This window comes from Aedes albopictus, chromosome 2 (assembly GCF_035046485.1).
Source record: "Aedes albopictus strain Foshan chromosome 2, AalbF5, whole genome shotgun sequence".
In the NCBI taxonomy this organism is placed as follows: domain Eukaryota; kingdom Metazoa; phylum Arthropoda; class Insecta; order Diptera; family Culicidae; genus Aedes; species Aedes albopictus.
In genome coordinates this window covers 398,780,286-398,794,873 of record NC_085137.1, presented here as the reverse complement: position 1 = coordinate 398,794,873, position 14,588 = coordinate 398,780,286, and the positions used below count along the sequence as shown (strand labels likewise).

The 14,588-nt window shown below is 40.0% G+C and overlaps 1 protein-coding gene across 1 annotated transcript; it reads left to right on the top strand.

Annotated features, from left to right (window-relative positions):
* Positions 1–5,447: 5,447 nt before the first annotated feature.
* LOC134286834 (uncharacterized) lies at positions 5,448–9,616 on the top strand. Its single transcript, XM_062848520.1, has 2 exons — positions 5,448–9,384; positions 9,561–9,616. The coding sequence occupies exons 1-2, from the start codon at positions 5,448–5,450 to the stop codon at positions 9,614–9,616; spliced, it is 3,993 nt and encodes a 1,330-aa protein (XP_062704504.1).
* The last annotated feature ends 4,972 nt before the right edge of the window (positions 9,617–14,588 follow it).

Here is a 14,588-nt window from a genome sequence, read left to right as displayed (position 1 = left end):
AATATTTTGGTTTTTTTGAAGGGGATTAAAATTAAACCAAATTTTTGCATCGGCATGAATATATTATCAAATTTCCCTTAATCATTCTTTCATAGTAAAAGAGTAATTGCGTATACCCTTAAATTATTTTCCTTAAATATACACGGAAAATACAATTTTCCTGTTTACTATATTATCATTTTTTACTGAAATTTCAGCAGATGTTCATCCAAAGTTATTTATTACGAATTTTTTGAAGTGCTTTTTAGTTTTTTTTTAATGTATTCATTTTTTTATTGACTTTTCCAAAAACTCATGCAATCATGTAAATTTGTATAGCAGAGGTTCTCAAACTTTTTCAGCATGCGACCCATTTTAAATTTTAATGGAATTTAGCGACTCGCCAGCACGCATACGTCATTTTAGGAAATTGTTGTATAAGTCTAATAGAATGGAAAAATGTCTACCAAAAGGTTATGATAAGACTTCGTTACGAAACACTTATTTTTTAGATGCTTATTTAATTCAATTGACAGAACTTTTATCTTTTCAAATGCCCAAATGATCAGTTCCAGTGAATTCTCTGCCTTAATTAATGATAAATTGGCAAGTATTTCACACAAATTCAAATTGTCCGACTCAATGCAATAGATCAGAAGTCCTCCTTTATAAGAGATTCTGTCACACATTTTAAGCTAAAGAAAACCTAAAAATGTTTCAAAGTTTGCAATATACTGGCAATTTTACGCTTCCGCTGAACTTTAAGAATTTTCTTTCAAATTGAACTTTGCATCCTGCTTTTTTCGTGCATAAATTTTAAAACAAATCACTAGGATTGGACGGAAAAGGCTACAGCTTTTTTACGACGAGTTGATAAACATCAATTTTGTGAATAATATCACCATTTGCAAGTATTTCTTTGAAGCCCTTTACTCAGCAGTAGTGATTTCTGTAAAGGTGCTGATTTCGGTAGATTCATCAATTTTTTTTCGAATTCAGTGGAGAATATCAAACGTCCGGTAGTTTTTTGAAAAATATAGGTATTTTTTTGTTTGATTTTCGCTTCTAACTGCAAACTTGGCACTATTTCCAGAGTGTAAATAAATTCAAAAATGCTAAAAAATCTCAATTAATAGAACATCTCAGAATCTTGTGCCTTTTATTGATAAACTTGTTGTTTCAAAATCGATTTTAGAACGGATGGACATAGTAGCTTTAATATTCAATAATAATGTATAAATGAGACTAAAACGCAAGTTTGGATAAAAGTAAATAGAAACTTTATTTTTTGAAAAAATCTCAATTCTAATTCGTAAATTTCAAAAAAAAAAGCATTGAAATTGAGCTTAAATATCGTAATTTTAAGCAATATCGACCAAACTTTCACGACCCATTAAAAATTAGACCGCGATCCACCTGTGGGTCGCCACCTATAATTTAAGAAACGCTGTCTTATAGTATTACTGGTGAGATTGAATATTTTTCGAAGTGTAAATTCCACAAAAGCTACTGATCGATAGAGCCAGGATTGAAAACAGAACAATGCATAGGCAATCGGGTGCCTGAAACTTTTGCCAGTCTTGGTAAGGTGGTATGAACTACCAACCAAGCCGATCTGTTGAAAGTTCAGGTCGTACGGCAGAAGCTTCACGCGTTCGATGTATTCGTTCAATACACGGCCTTCATGCCTAATTTCACCTTCTATAAATTTTCACACTTGGTCGCAACCTAGCGAATACTATCATATCTATCATTTCATTATCCACTTTGATCTCTACTCCTTTACACTCTGAGTAGAAAATGACCGATAAAGCCATAAAATAATAAACTTGAATTTGAATACGGTCGATAAATAAGTAAAACAGTTTCAATAACTTTTACTGGCTTACTATTTCCATCATTGTTGTGTAAATATTTTAATGATTGAGTCATTAGTTGTACACTGTACTTCAATGTGTACAAACACACTTTTATTTGCGTTATTTAAGAGAGTTGCCTCAAAAGCTTAACACAACATAAACAAAACCCAAGCAGCACATATGCCACAAAGAAGTCACGGTAGCACAGGTTTTAGGTTGCACGCGAGTCGTTATTAAGTAATTTTAGCATGGAGAAGTTATGTAATTCTAACACATAACTGTAGCTCCTGTACATCATAAAACCTACATCCCATGTCACAGTTTTTGGTCAAATAGACTAGAATAGGTTATAAGAACCATCTAAAACCAAAATAAAAGGTATGAGGTTTTATGGCGGTTCTCAAAACCTCTACAAGACTAACTAGCCATATAAATTTTACAAAAAAGTTTTATCCGACGCATTTTTTCCTTTTTGTGTTTTTACATGTAGACTAAGCTTAAAATCGAAGAGTAGAAACAATGAAGAAAAAGTGTTGTTCTGTTAAATAGTCTACGAGCTTGGAGAGGCAAGTTTTTTCTCCAATTTACTAATGGAGATGCTTACACTGACACGCAATTTTATATGGGAGATACTCATACTGGTTCATTCCGAAATGGGTTAAGGTATGACTATCGTGAGATTTCCCTAATATGCAGAAAGCACATCATGTTACAACGCGGAGCGAACCTGGTGTGATGGTAAGAACATTTGACTATCACGCCGAGGATCTGGGATCGAATCTCACTCCCGACAAACTCGCAAAATGTGAGTTCTTCCTTCGGAAGGGAAGTAAAGTGTGGGTCCCGAGATGAACTAGCCTAGGGCTAAAAATCTCGTTAATACAGATAAAAAAAAATCATGTTACAACATATACATACGTGTCCCAAACAAGGATAACTCGTATGATAAAGTACAGAATTCATCATATTATTACTAAAACAACAGTATGTTTACAATTTACCGATTGGTAAACGCAAATAATTACAATAATACTCTAATGCACGGTGACGTCAGGCCAAAATATCTCTCTTTCTCTCTTATTGGAAATTGGAAAACAATAGAACCAGCACCTGTAAAATTTGTTGGTCCCGTTGTTATCAAATTTTCCTAAGGAGTGAAAAAGATAAATTTTCGCCGTGAGGTGGTCTATTGAGCAACTTTTGCTGCATTTTGCAGCAGTGAAATCCAATTGAACAGTCTAAACCAGGCATAAGTGAATCTGGCGAACTGAAAAATGAATGGTGATGGAGAACAGTTTTGCTTCCATGTAATGAGTCATTGGCAAAGGTGAGTTAGAATATCTGATATGACGGGAAATAGTACATTGACGATGTAAGTTTCTACCCTATTATATTGGCACATCCTATGCTTCTCTCTTCAGCTCTGAATTCAAAGACATGGCGTACATAGAGGCATACGGGCGTCCCAGGGGCCTCCAAACTGCAAAACACACTCATTTTGTTTGAGAGGTTTGAGCCTTTGCCAAAAGCATTGAACCATTCAATGGCATCAATGGATTCTCACTGCAACTCGGGCAGCTGTTTCTCGAAGTGTGTCTTGGAAAGATTTATGCACTTACGATCGAACATCATCACTATCTATCCTTTCGTTTATATTGGTGTGTGTTTACACAGGCACTGCCCTTAAATTACGCACTCCACTGTATAGGTGGGTACCTTTGCACCCCTGATTTTCTTTGTAATGTTTTTACATTTAAGAATTGTAACAGAGCCATATTTTCCCACCTTTTTCTAAAAACCGGGCGTACTTCATGGATGGTTCCTGGTTTTATATGTACCACCATCATCATCATCGTCTTTATCCCGGAAGACGTTGGAACGATGGGAAAAAGTACATACTCCTGTCCTGAAACACATTTTCCCCCACATCATCGAAGTGGTTGGTAACTTGTTCGTACCCTCGTACGGTGGGTGGGTTGCTACCTCTACTACTCGGGGTACAAAAGTGTGTTGTTCTTACGGAAGAACACTCAAGCAAGTGGTACATTCTCCATGGCTCTGAATCATACACTGGCAGTGCCACTGTTGCAGTTTCACCCCTCGGGAGCTGCAAAGATCCAGTAGTGCTCTGAGGAAGGAGCTTTTTACGTTGCATCCTTTCCTCACACGTCGAGCTTTCTCCAATCATGAGAGTTCCTCCTACAAAGACAGTCGAGACTTCTGGTGAACGTAGCCATCCACGCATCCACTCATCAGCCATTGTCGGTTGATGGGTGCATGAATGGCAGCGTCTTAGAGGACACCCTACTGTAGTGTGAGAAAACGGATCAGATTAAGCAGGCCAAGGTGATGAGAAACACACCATCGTCATCATCATCGATGCTGCAATCGTCTTGGGAGCGAGTACCTCTATGGGAAGCGATGTGATATATTCCTAGATGCATCCTAGCTTCAAAGATGTGGAAACGGATGATGGAAGTAAAGGAGGAGGAGGAGTAAAACAATGCTAGAGGGGATTAATAATGCAACTGGTCTATGTAGGTATAGTATAACAATCGATGAGGAACGACGTGCGTTGCAAGGGTTGATCTTGAAGGACTAGTGCTCAAGGGTCTGTGGAATAGTGGTGCTGTGCATTGGGAGATCCTGCCAGGAGTTTGCTCGGTCAATGCACGCGGTTTGTCAATATGAGGATTTTTTTCAATTAGTACCTATCCAGGATAGTTAAGTTCAGCCATTAATTACTTCTTGTTTCAAAGAGGAAACAAAAATAACATTTATTCAGCAGCCTGTTGGTTTGTTGTAATAATTATCTTGAAAATCCATGTGGCAACTGACTTTGAACTTCAACATTATTGACACAATGTTTGAAAAAATTCTAGGTTAACTTCTCTTTTCATTTTTTTAAATTAATAAAACGGTATCCAGTACATCTGTTGTTATGTGCGCCGACTCGATCGATCCGCCCTGTGCAGAAGTAGGTAGTTGTCAGTAGCTCTGACAGTAGAAAAACGATTGTGAGACTGGAGAACGTGGTTTAGCTAGGTAAAATGAGTCGGTGAATTGTTGATATCGAACAAATGAATTCGTTAATTATCCTAGATTAAGATCGCTATTGAACAAATATTTATTATTATAATTTGTTATTCTATATAAATAAGGTAAGGAACATGCTGTTGAATTGAAATATGTTCTAATTTAAACTAAATCCTACCACAGACTATACTCACACGAAGCTATCCAGACAGTAGCTGGTGGCTTCTGTCGGCAGGTTTCTAACAATACACGTTATTGCCTGGTAAGGATTCATAAATTTCTAAATCCAATAATGATTATATCATAAATGTGTTTATCTCCATAATTAGCACATTTGAGTGGATTATTATCTAAACGCGAATTGAGGAAAGGTGAAGAAAGAAGGAGAAGAAATACTAAATGTAAGAAAACGGGGTAAACACACACATTGTAAACCAACTAACATAACGTCTATATTTGCAGGGAATTTTTATGCGATCAAATACAAACGTATTAAAAAACCAGAAACATCGTCTTCTCCTTGTTGGTTGCGGACACACGTAACAATATAAAAATTCCATTTATTCGCCCACGATGTCGTCGAATGATGCAGTGCAACCCATCGTCACCGCAGATAACAGTGAAGATGAGCGTGATGCGAATCGTGAAACCGTGAGTACAGGCAGGTCGGATCGCACGAAAAAGTCCAATAAGACCTCCAAAGGTAAATCGAAGGGTGCATACAAGAAGTCAGTGGCGATTACTCACTGTGGTTTGTGCGCGGATGTAGATGAAGATAACATGGTACAGTGTGACGACTGCGACACCTGGTTTCACTTTCGGTGCGTTGATGTGTCAGGTGGAATTGCCGAAAGGGATTGGATCTGTAATAAATGTGAGCAAGCGAAGGATCCGGTTGACCCGGCAGTCCATGAACCTTCAAACAATCACCTAGTAAGGAAGGAGCAGGATAGCGCAGAGCGGGAGCTACATCTCTTGAGTCAGCCTGCAAATGTGATGTCGGATGCATCAATGTTATCACCACTGGCGGCCGAAATGCAAAGGTTGAAGCTTCCGAATCCTAGCGGAGCCAGAATCAGATCGAATCTGGACGAAAGTAAACTTCCTTATGAGAAGACATCAAAATCAGCAAGTGTGGCGGTGTCAAGAACGAGCGGATGCATGGACGTAGCTGGAGCGTTGGGAACAAAACCACCTACCCTTGTTGGGTCGCAGGGGTCGAAGCTTTCAAGGCAGCGCAATTTGGAATTGGAGCTTCGAAAACTCGAGGAAGCAAAAATGTTAAAGTTAAAGCAAATCCAAAAGGAGGTGGAAATAGAACGTGACTTCTTGAACTCTAAGTACGAGCTACTGATGGACAGTGCTAGTCAGGTCGACGACGAGCAAAGTGAAGTAAGCAAGTTCACCACGAAAATTAAGCTTTGGATAGATGAAGTGAATCAGAATCAGAAGGAGCCGCTAGATTCAAGCAGGCACGATCACGCCGATCGTATGCGGGGAGTTGAATCAGGTCGTTTAGTACAGCAGCAAGGTGCCATTCCTTTGGAGCGAGGGGCAGATGAGATACCGCCATCACGTCATCGTTTTCCCGTAGGTAGAGCATACGGCGCTCAGTCAGTTCCATCTGACCCACGTCGTCAAGATCAACGTGCAATACGTGACTCGCGACTCACTGCCGAAAATCTCAGAGATTTAGAAGACGTAGAGCGCCAGCGAAACCAACATGAGGAATATGAAGTACGTCGGACAAATTCGGTATACGTAAACCAACCTCCAAGGTTTTTTCCTAGGCAGCGTTCGACTCCGAATGAGCATACTCATCTACAGATGCAGCGTCAATCAGCAATTGATTACGAAAACGAAGCCTTTGGTACACTAAACCGTAGCCAGCTGGCTGCTCGTCAGGCTGTGCCGAAAGACCTGCCAGATTTTAGTGGGAACATAGAGGATTGGCCACTTTTTTACTCTATGTTCAATTCCTCATCACAAATGTGTGGTTTCACAAATGAGGAAAATATGTTGCGGCTTAGGAAATGCCTGAAAGGTCGCGCATTGGAAGCAGTTCGCTGTCGGTTGTTACACCCGTCGAATGTGGTTGGCGTTATATCTACGTTGAAGATGCTCTACGGTAAACCTGAGGCCATTATCCACGCAATTATCAGGAAGATACGAGCAATGCCCCCGCCAAACTTGGAAAGATTGGAAACCGTAGTGAATTTTGCATTATCGGTTGAGAACCTGTGCGCGACCATAGAAGCTTGTAACTTGAATGAATACATATACAATGCTTCGCTTCGTTATGAGTTGATTGACAAACTACCATCAAGTTTGAAGTTGGATTGGTCCAAATTTTCCCGTGATACTCCAACTCCGAAGCTCTCGGACTTTGGCCATTGGCTTTATTCAATAGCTGAAGATGCCAGCAACGTAATGATGCCGGAGGTAACTGTAAAAACCCGTGTAAGAAAGGATGACAGATTCCTCAATATCCATTCGGATTCACCACATTCACCGGATGCCGGGGGTATTAATCAACATGAGTCGGATGAAGAAAACAACCCCAGCGTGTGCATCGTTTGTAAAGGGAGCTGCATTTCCGTTGCTAAATGTGGGAGATTCACGGAATTCACCAGTGATTCAAAATGGGCGGCCGTTCGAGAGCTACGTTTATGCCGGAAATGCCTGCGAAGTCACTATGGGTCCTGTCGGCAGCAAAAGGTTTGTGGTGTGAATGGGTGCTCTTACAAACACCACCCATTGCTGCACACAGAGAAAAGGCAGCAGAATCCATCATCAGGTCATGTTGCTCAACCATCGGATCGCGACAACGTGCAGAGCTGTAACGTTCACCAAATACAAACCAGTGATACGTTGTTCAGGATCATCCCGGTAACCCTGCATGGAAAGAACAAGCAAATTGAAACTTTTGCTTTCTTGGACGACGGATCAGAGTTGACCTTAATGGAAGATGATTTGATAGACCAGCTTGAAATGCATAGCACAACTCGACCACTTTGTTTGAAATGGACGGGAAATACACGGCGGTACGAGGATAGATCGCGTTGCGTCGACTTGGAGATATCCGGTGCCGGTAAACCAAGTGAGAAATTCCCGTTATCCGAGGTTCGTACAGTGCGGGAGCTGAACTTACCAAGGCAAACTCTCTTGATGGATCAAATGCGCGAGAAGTATCCATATTTGAAGGGATTGCCGATTGAAAGCTACAGTTTGGCAAAACCAAAAATTTTGATTGGATTGGATCACGCAAGCCTAGGTCACGCGCTAAAAGGTCGAGAAGGGGCACCAAATCAACCAGTTGCGGTGAAGACTCGACTGGGATGGATTGCCTACGGAAGCTGTAGCGGAGTCAAGCCAGCCTATAGTTATGTGAACTGTCACATCGTGCATACTGGTCGTTGTGACTGTCAGACGGAAGAAGATCTACATCAATTAGTAAAGGAGTATTTCTCGCTTGATAGCATGGGGGTCGTGAAGATGGACAAACAACTCATCTCGGTAAATGACGCACGAGCGCAAAGTATGTTGCAATCATTAACACGAAGGAGAGGAGAAAGATTCATGACCGGACTACTTTGGAAGTACGATGACGTGAGACTTCCAGAAAGCCGTGCGATGGCGTTGAAACGAACGGAATGTCTGGAACGCCGTTTGCAAAAGGACCAGCAACTTGCAGAAGCACTACGGGCAAAACTTACGGAATATGAAATCAAAGGATATATTCGTAAACTCTCAACGTCAGAACTCGAAGAACCGCAAAATCGTATTTGGTATTTACCTATTTTTCCCGTGTCTAATCCCAATAAACCGGGTAAAATACGTGTGGTCTGGGATGCAGCGGCCACTTCCCATGGCATATCGCTAAACGCGATGCTTCTGAAAGGTCCAGACCAATTAACCTCGCTTACTTCGGTGTTGGTCCAATTTCGGCAGTTCAAAGTAGGAATCTGTGGCGATCTGCGTGAAATGTTTTTACAACTGGAGCTGATACCGCAGGATCGTCAATGTCTGCGATTTTTCTTTCGAACAAACCCTGCCGATCCTCATCCTAGTGTGTATGTAACAAACGTTATGCCATTCGGAACGGCGTGCTCTCCATCGTGCGCTCAGTATGTTAAAAACCTTAACGCGCTAGAGCATCAGGAGGTTTATCCGGCAGCGGCAAATGCTATCATCCGTTGGCATTACGTGGACGACATGTTGACCAGCATCGAATCTGAGGATGAAGCTGTACGTTTGGCGTGCGACGTGAAGACAGTTCATAAAAACGGCGGCTTTGAGATGCGGAATTGGAAGTCCAACTCGGAGAAGGTGTTAAGCGTTATGAACGAAAGAAGGCACGAGAACGGAATGAGCTTGGATCTTGGCAGCGAAATGGCGACGGAAAAAGTGCTGGGTCTTTGGTGGTGCACGACGTCTGATTTTTTCACATTCAAGCTATCTAATCGACACAACCCGGAACTGTTGTCGGGTCAGCGCATTCCAACGAAACGTGAGCTTCTACGCATGTTGATGCTGATTTATGATCCATTAGGTTTCATAGCGCATGTGTTGATGTACCTGAAGGTACTATTACAAGACGTGTGGCGAGCAGCTGTGCAATGGGACGAACCAATTCCAGACACGCTTTTTCAAAAATGGTTAACCTGGTTAAAGGTACTACCGCAGCTCGAGGAAGTCAGGATCCCACGGTGCTTTCGAACACAAACTTCCACAAACCCTAGCACCATAATTCAGATGCATACCTTTGTCGATGGTGGAGAAAACGGGTTTGCAGCAGTAGTCTTTCTACGTTTTGAAGAAATGGGACATGTTGAATGTTCGCTAGTTTGTGCAAAGACACGTGTCGCTCCGCTTAAGTTTTTGTCTACACCGAGATGTGAATTACAAGCAGCGGTACTGGGTGTGCGGCTGTCCAACAGTGTATCGGAAGCTCTCAGCATCACCGTATCTAAACGATATTTTTGGACGGACTCGCGTAATTTGCTGTGCTGGTTAAACTCAGATCATAGGCGTTACAGTCAGTACGTCGGCTGCAGGATAGGCGAAATCTTGGAGACATCGGATGTAACCAGTTGGCGATACGTCCCATCGAAGCAAAACGTGGCAGACGATGGAACAAAATGGGATCGCATACCAGATTTATCCACAAATAGCCGATGGTTCATAGGTCCTGGATTCTTGGGGAAACCAGAACAAGAGTGGCCGCAAGTTCCTTTCTCCATCGTACCGATTCAACTCGAGCTGCGCCCTCATCAACTCTCTCATCATGTAAACAACGAAAAGGTCATTTCAACGGAGAGATACTCAACATGGGAACGCGCAAAACGAGTGGCAGCTTTTGTGAATCGATTCATTAGGAACATGCGTAGCAAGATCTGCAAACAAGTCAAAGCAACAGGACCCTTTCGGCAGCTGGAGATTGCTGAAGCAGAGAATTTACTGTACCGAGAAGCTCAGATGGAGTGTTACGCCGATGAATATTCGCTGCTACGCAATCAATCTGAAGAAACTCCCATTAAGGTTCCGAAAAATAGCAGAATCTTCAGAGTTTCACCCTTTATTGACAGTGTCGGGGTCATGAGAAGCCGAACCAGGATTCAAGCATGCGAATATGCTGATCCTCAAACCAAGAATCCTGTAATTCTTCCACCGGAACACCCGACTACTCGTCTCATAATGCAGCATTATCACGCACAGTATAATCACATAAATCACACATCTGCCATTAATAAGATACGCCTCCATTACTACATTTCTCGTCTCAACGCATGCTTCCGTAATATACGATCGAAATGTCAACGATGCAAAATAGATCGTGCCAAACCGATACCTCCCCAAATGGCCGATTTACCTGTCGCAAGGCTTGCCGCTTTTACCAGACCGTTTTCCTACATCGGAATAGATTATTTTGGCCCGTTAACTGTGCTGGTAGGACGCCGATCAGAAAAACGATGGGGTGTTCTTATAACTTGCTTAACTGTACGTGCGGTTCATATAGAAATCGCTCATACCCTCAACACTGCTTCATGCGTAATGGCACTTAGACGCTTCATGTCAAGAAGAGGAACTCCACTGGAAATCTTCAGTGATTGCGGAACAAATTTCAAGGGAGCTGCTAAAGAGCAACACGCCGTATTAGGAAATATCGATCAAGATCAGCTGGCATCCGAATTCTTCAACGCCAATATCACATGGAATTTTATTCCACCAGGATCCCCACATATGGGAGGAGCGTGGGAGCGGTTAGTGCAGACGGTTAAGCGAAATCTACATCAGATGAAGTTACCAAGACTTCCAACCGATGAAGTTCTCAACAGTGCTCTCGTCGAAATTGAAAATATCATAAATTCAAGACCGTTAACACACGTGCCGGTTGATGACGAGCTAGCGTTTGTCCTCACACCAAACCATTTTTTAGTAGGTTCTACTAGTGGATTGAAGCCTGCGACGAATTGTGATGATACTGCTTTGGCCTTAAAACAATCCTGGGAATTGTCACAATCTATGGCCAACTTTTTCTGGAAACATTGGCTATCTGATTACCTCCCTTGCATTACCAGAAGGTCCAAATGGTTTGAACCTGCAAAGCCAATAGAAGAAGGTGACATTGTTGTTATTGCGGATCCTCAACTCCCAAGGAATGTTTGGCCAAAAGGGAAGGTAATTTCTACTACTCGTTCCAAAGACGGACAAGTAAGGCGCGCAACTATTCAAACTGCTTCTGGGATATATGAACGTCCTGCTGTCAAGGTGGCAGTGCTCGACGTCGGCGTTAGACAGAGTACTCTTCAGGAAGACCTTCCAAGTACTGCGGAGGGGACTGTTATGTGCGCCGACTCGATCGATCCGCCCTGTGCAGAAGTAGGTAGTTGTCAGTAGCTCTGACAGTAGAAAAACGATTGTGAGACTGGAGAACGTGGTTTAGCTAGGTAAAATGAGTCGGTGAATTGTTGATATCGAACAAATGAATTCGTTAATTATCCTAGATTAAGATCGCTATTGAACAAATATTTATTATTATAATTTGTTATTCTATATAAATAAGGTAAGGAACATGCTGTTGAATTGAAATATGTTCTAATTTAAACTAAATCCTACCACAGACTATACTCACACGAAGCTATCCAGACAGTAGCTGGTGGCTTCTGTCGGCAGGTTTCTAACAATACACGTTATTGCCTGGTAAGGATTCATAAATTTCTAAATCCAATAATGATTATATCATAAATGTGTTTATCTCCATAATTAGCACATTTGAGTGGATTATTATCTAAACGCGAATTGAGGAAAGGTGAAGAAAGAAGGAGAAGAAATACTAAATGTAAGAAAACGGGGTAAACACACACATTGTAAACCAACTAACATAACGTCTATATTTGCAGGGAATTTTTATGCGATCAAATACAAACGTATTAAAAAACCAGAAACATCGTCTTCTCCTTGTTGGTTGCGGACACACGTAACATCTGTATAGTGCTGGAATTGGGTGAAACTTTGACAACGTATTCAAAGCTTAAAACTCACGCAAACTACAGCAATCCTGAATATTTTTGAAGATTAGTTTCCACAATTCTGACAAAAATACAATAATTAATGAAAAGGTTGAAAATTCTCGATTTCAACCAGAAAGATAAACATTTTTAGTTTTATCCATGTTCATTGTACCCCTTTACAAAAATAAAGTTTTCTGATACAGAATCGATATAGAATAGAACTGACAGCTCTTTAACATGGATCGTTTTTAGCAGAATCATGAAGAACGGAATTTATAGAAACTGGGATGGATTTTTTTCGCGAAAATTCTGAAAAAAAAGATTTATGACCGTTTGTTTATTTATGGAAGAAGCTTCTTAGTTTTTTTCCTAGCGATATTTATAAATGTTTTTTTTCCCAAAAGCAAGCTTCTAGCATATAGCAATTTTACCATTTATATTGAGAGTTGAGCCCAAGTATTCCTAATTTTTACTTTCTGTATTATTGCAGAATCTAAACCGAAAATTAATAGGTTTTTTTTACAAAAATGTTTTATGAGTTGTTCCTACGTTGTTTTAGTCATTAAAATCTTCAGAAAGCAAGAAGCTATCATAATAATTTCACCTACAATGTCTTTAGAACGGATTATTTTTCTCCAGAAGTAGCCGCCATAAATAACCTATAAATTTCACGGATTCGCTTAGAAATACTTCTACAAAAACCTACAAATATGCCGATGTGAACATTCAAGTCTTACTTTAAGGGCCCCGTTGATACTTCTTTAATAATATTTGCTCAGGAAATTCATTAGAATTTTTTATGAATTCCATCAGAAATGCTTCCTGATGTTTTGAAAAAAATCTGGTTATGTTTTTTTCAGGAAGACCGTTTGGGTTTCTTTTGAACATCTACCTCATCAGGTTTTTCCAAAATTTCCTGCTCAATGTGGAGGAAGTCCGTTAGAAAGTCTTTTTGAATTTTCCTCAGGATTTTCGTATTTTTTTAAATTATTAACCAGATAAAAAAACCTAATTAAATATTCACACCCAGAATGTCGTCAAAATATCCCTGGGTACTACTATAAACATTTCCTAAGTTGATTCACCAAAAGTTTTTCAAGAATATTATTTACCAGTTTTACCAGATATTATTTTGGAATAACTGAATTCTAACATCAAGAAGGAGTTTCTTTAGAATTAATTCGATACTTTTGTTACTAATCGTACTTCAAATTACCATAAGAAAGAACGTTCTCTGGCAGTGCAGACAGAAAGCCCCTCAAGGCATGCCTCCTCTAGGAAAGCTTCCAAGAATCCGATATCTTTTCGAATATCATTTCAGAGATTGATTTCGAAGTTTCTCAAGATCCCTTAGAAATAGACAACTAGCTTTCAAGAACTCTATTGACTGTACTTTATATCCAGCCAAAATCTTTTTTTAAAATGTTGCAAGATATTTCTCCAAGAATCACAGGCAATGTCTCCATCAATTCAATTAACATGCTCTTATTCATATTAGTCTAACATGACTAATTATTATTTTTCTTACATAATTAGTTTCGGTGACAAAATTTGCTCAAGAAATCTCTAAAATTGAGAAAAAAAACATTGAACCTAAACAAGGACTTATAAGTTCCAATACATGTTTTGCAACGAAAATCCTGGTGATAAGGCGATTCCCTGATTGACGCCATCATTCTCAAATTATTCCACGATTTTTATGCGGCGAAATATGATGCTCCGATAATTTCAGGTTTTCCTGTGTATACAGAAAAAAATATTCATGTAAAATTCAGCGAAAAATCATGCACATAAAGGGAATGCTAGAGTTAGTGCATATTTACATGAGATATCATGTAAAATTACGTTACGGTCGTGTAAATTTCCGCTAATAGTCGCGTAACCGGTTGGAGTACATGATGGTTTACGCGATGGTTGGCGGAAATTTACACGATCGTACTGTAACTTTACATTATATCTCATGTTAAAGTGTACTAACTCTAGCATTCCCTTTATGTGCATGATTTCTCGCTGAATTTTAATTACATATTTTTTTCTGTGTACATTAAAAACTTCAGAAGATTTTTCAGACTATGGTACATAATAACAGATTCTACAACTATATGCACAATCTCTCAAAATTTCTGGCAAATCTTTTATAATTTTGCAAATATTTCAAATTAGAAAAACTAGATTAGAGTCAGTTTATGTGGTGTTGAAA

Bases quoted from the DNA above. Each gene is read 5' to 3' on its own strand.
- LOC134286834 (XM_062848520.1), top strand. From the start codon at position 5,448: ATGTCGTCGAATGATGCAGTGCAACCCATCGTCACCGCAGATAACAGT. The intron at 9,385-9,560 runs GTGAGCTTCTAC...GTACTACCGCAG, and splicing joins TCAGCGCATTCCAACGAAAC to CTCGAGGAAGTCAGGATCCC.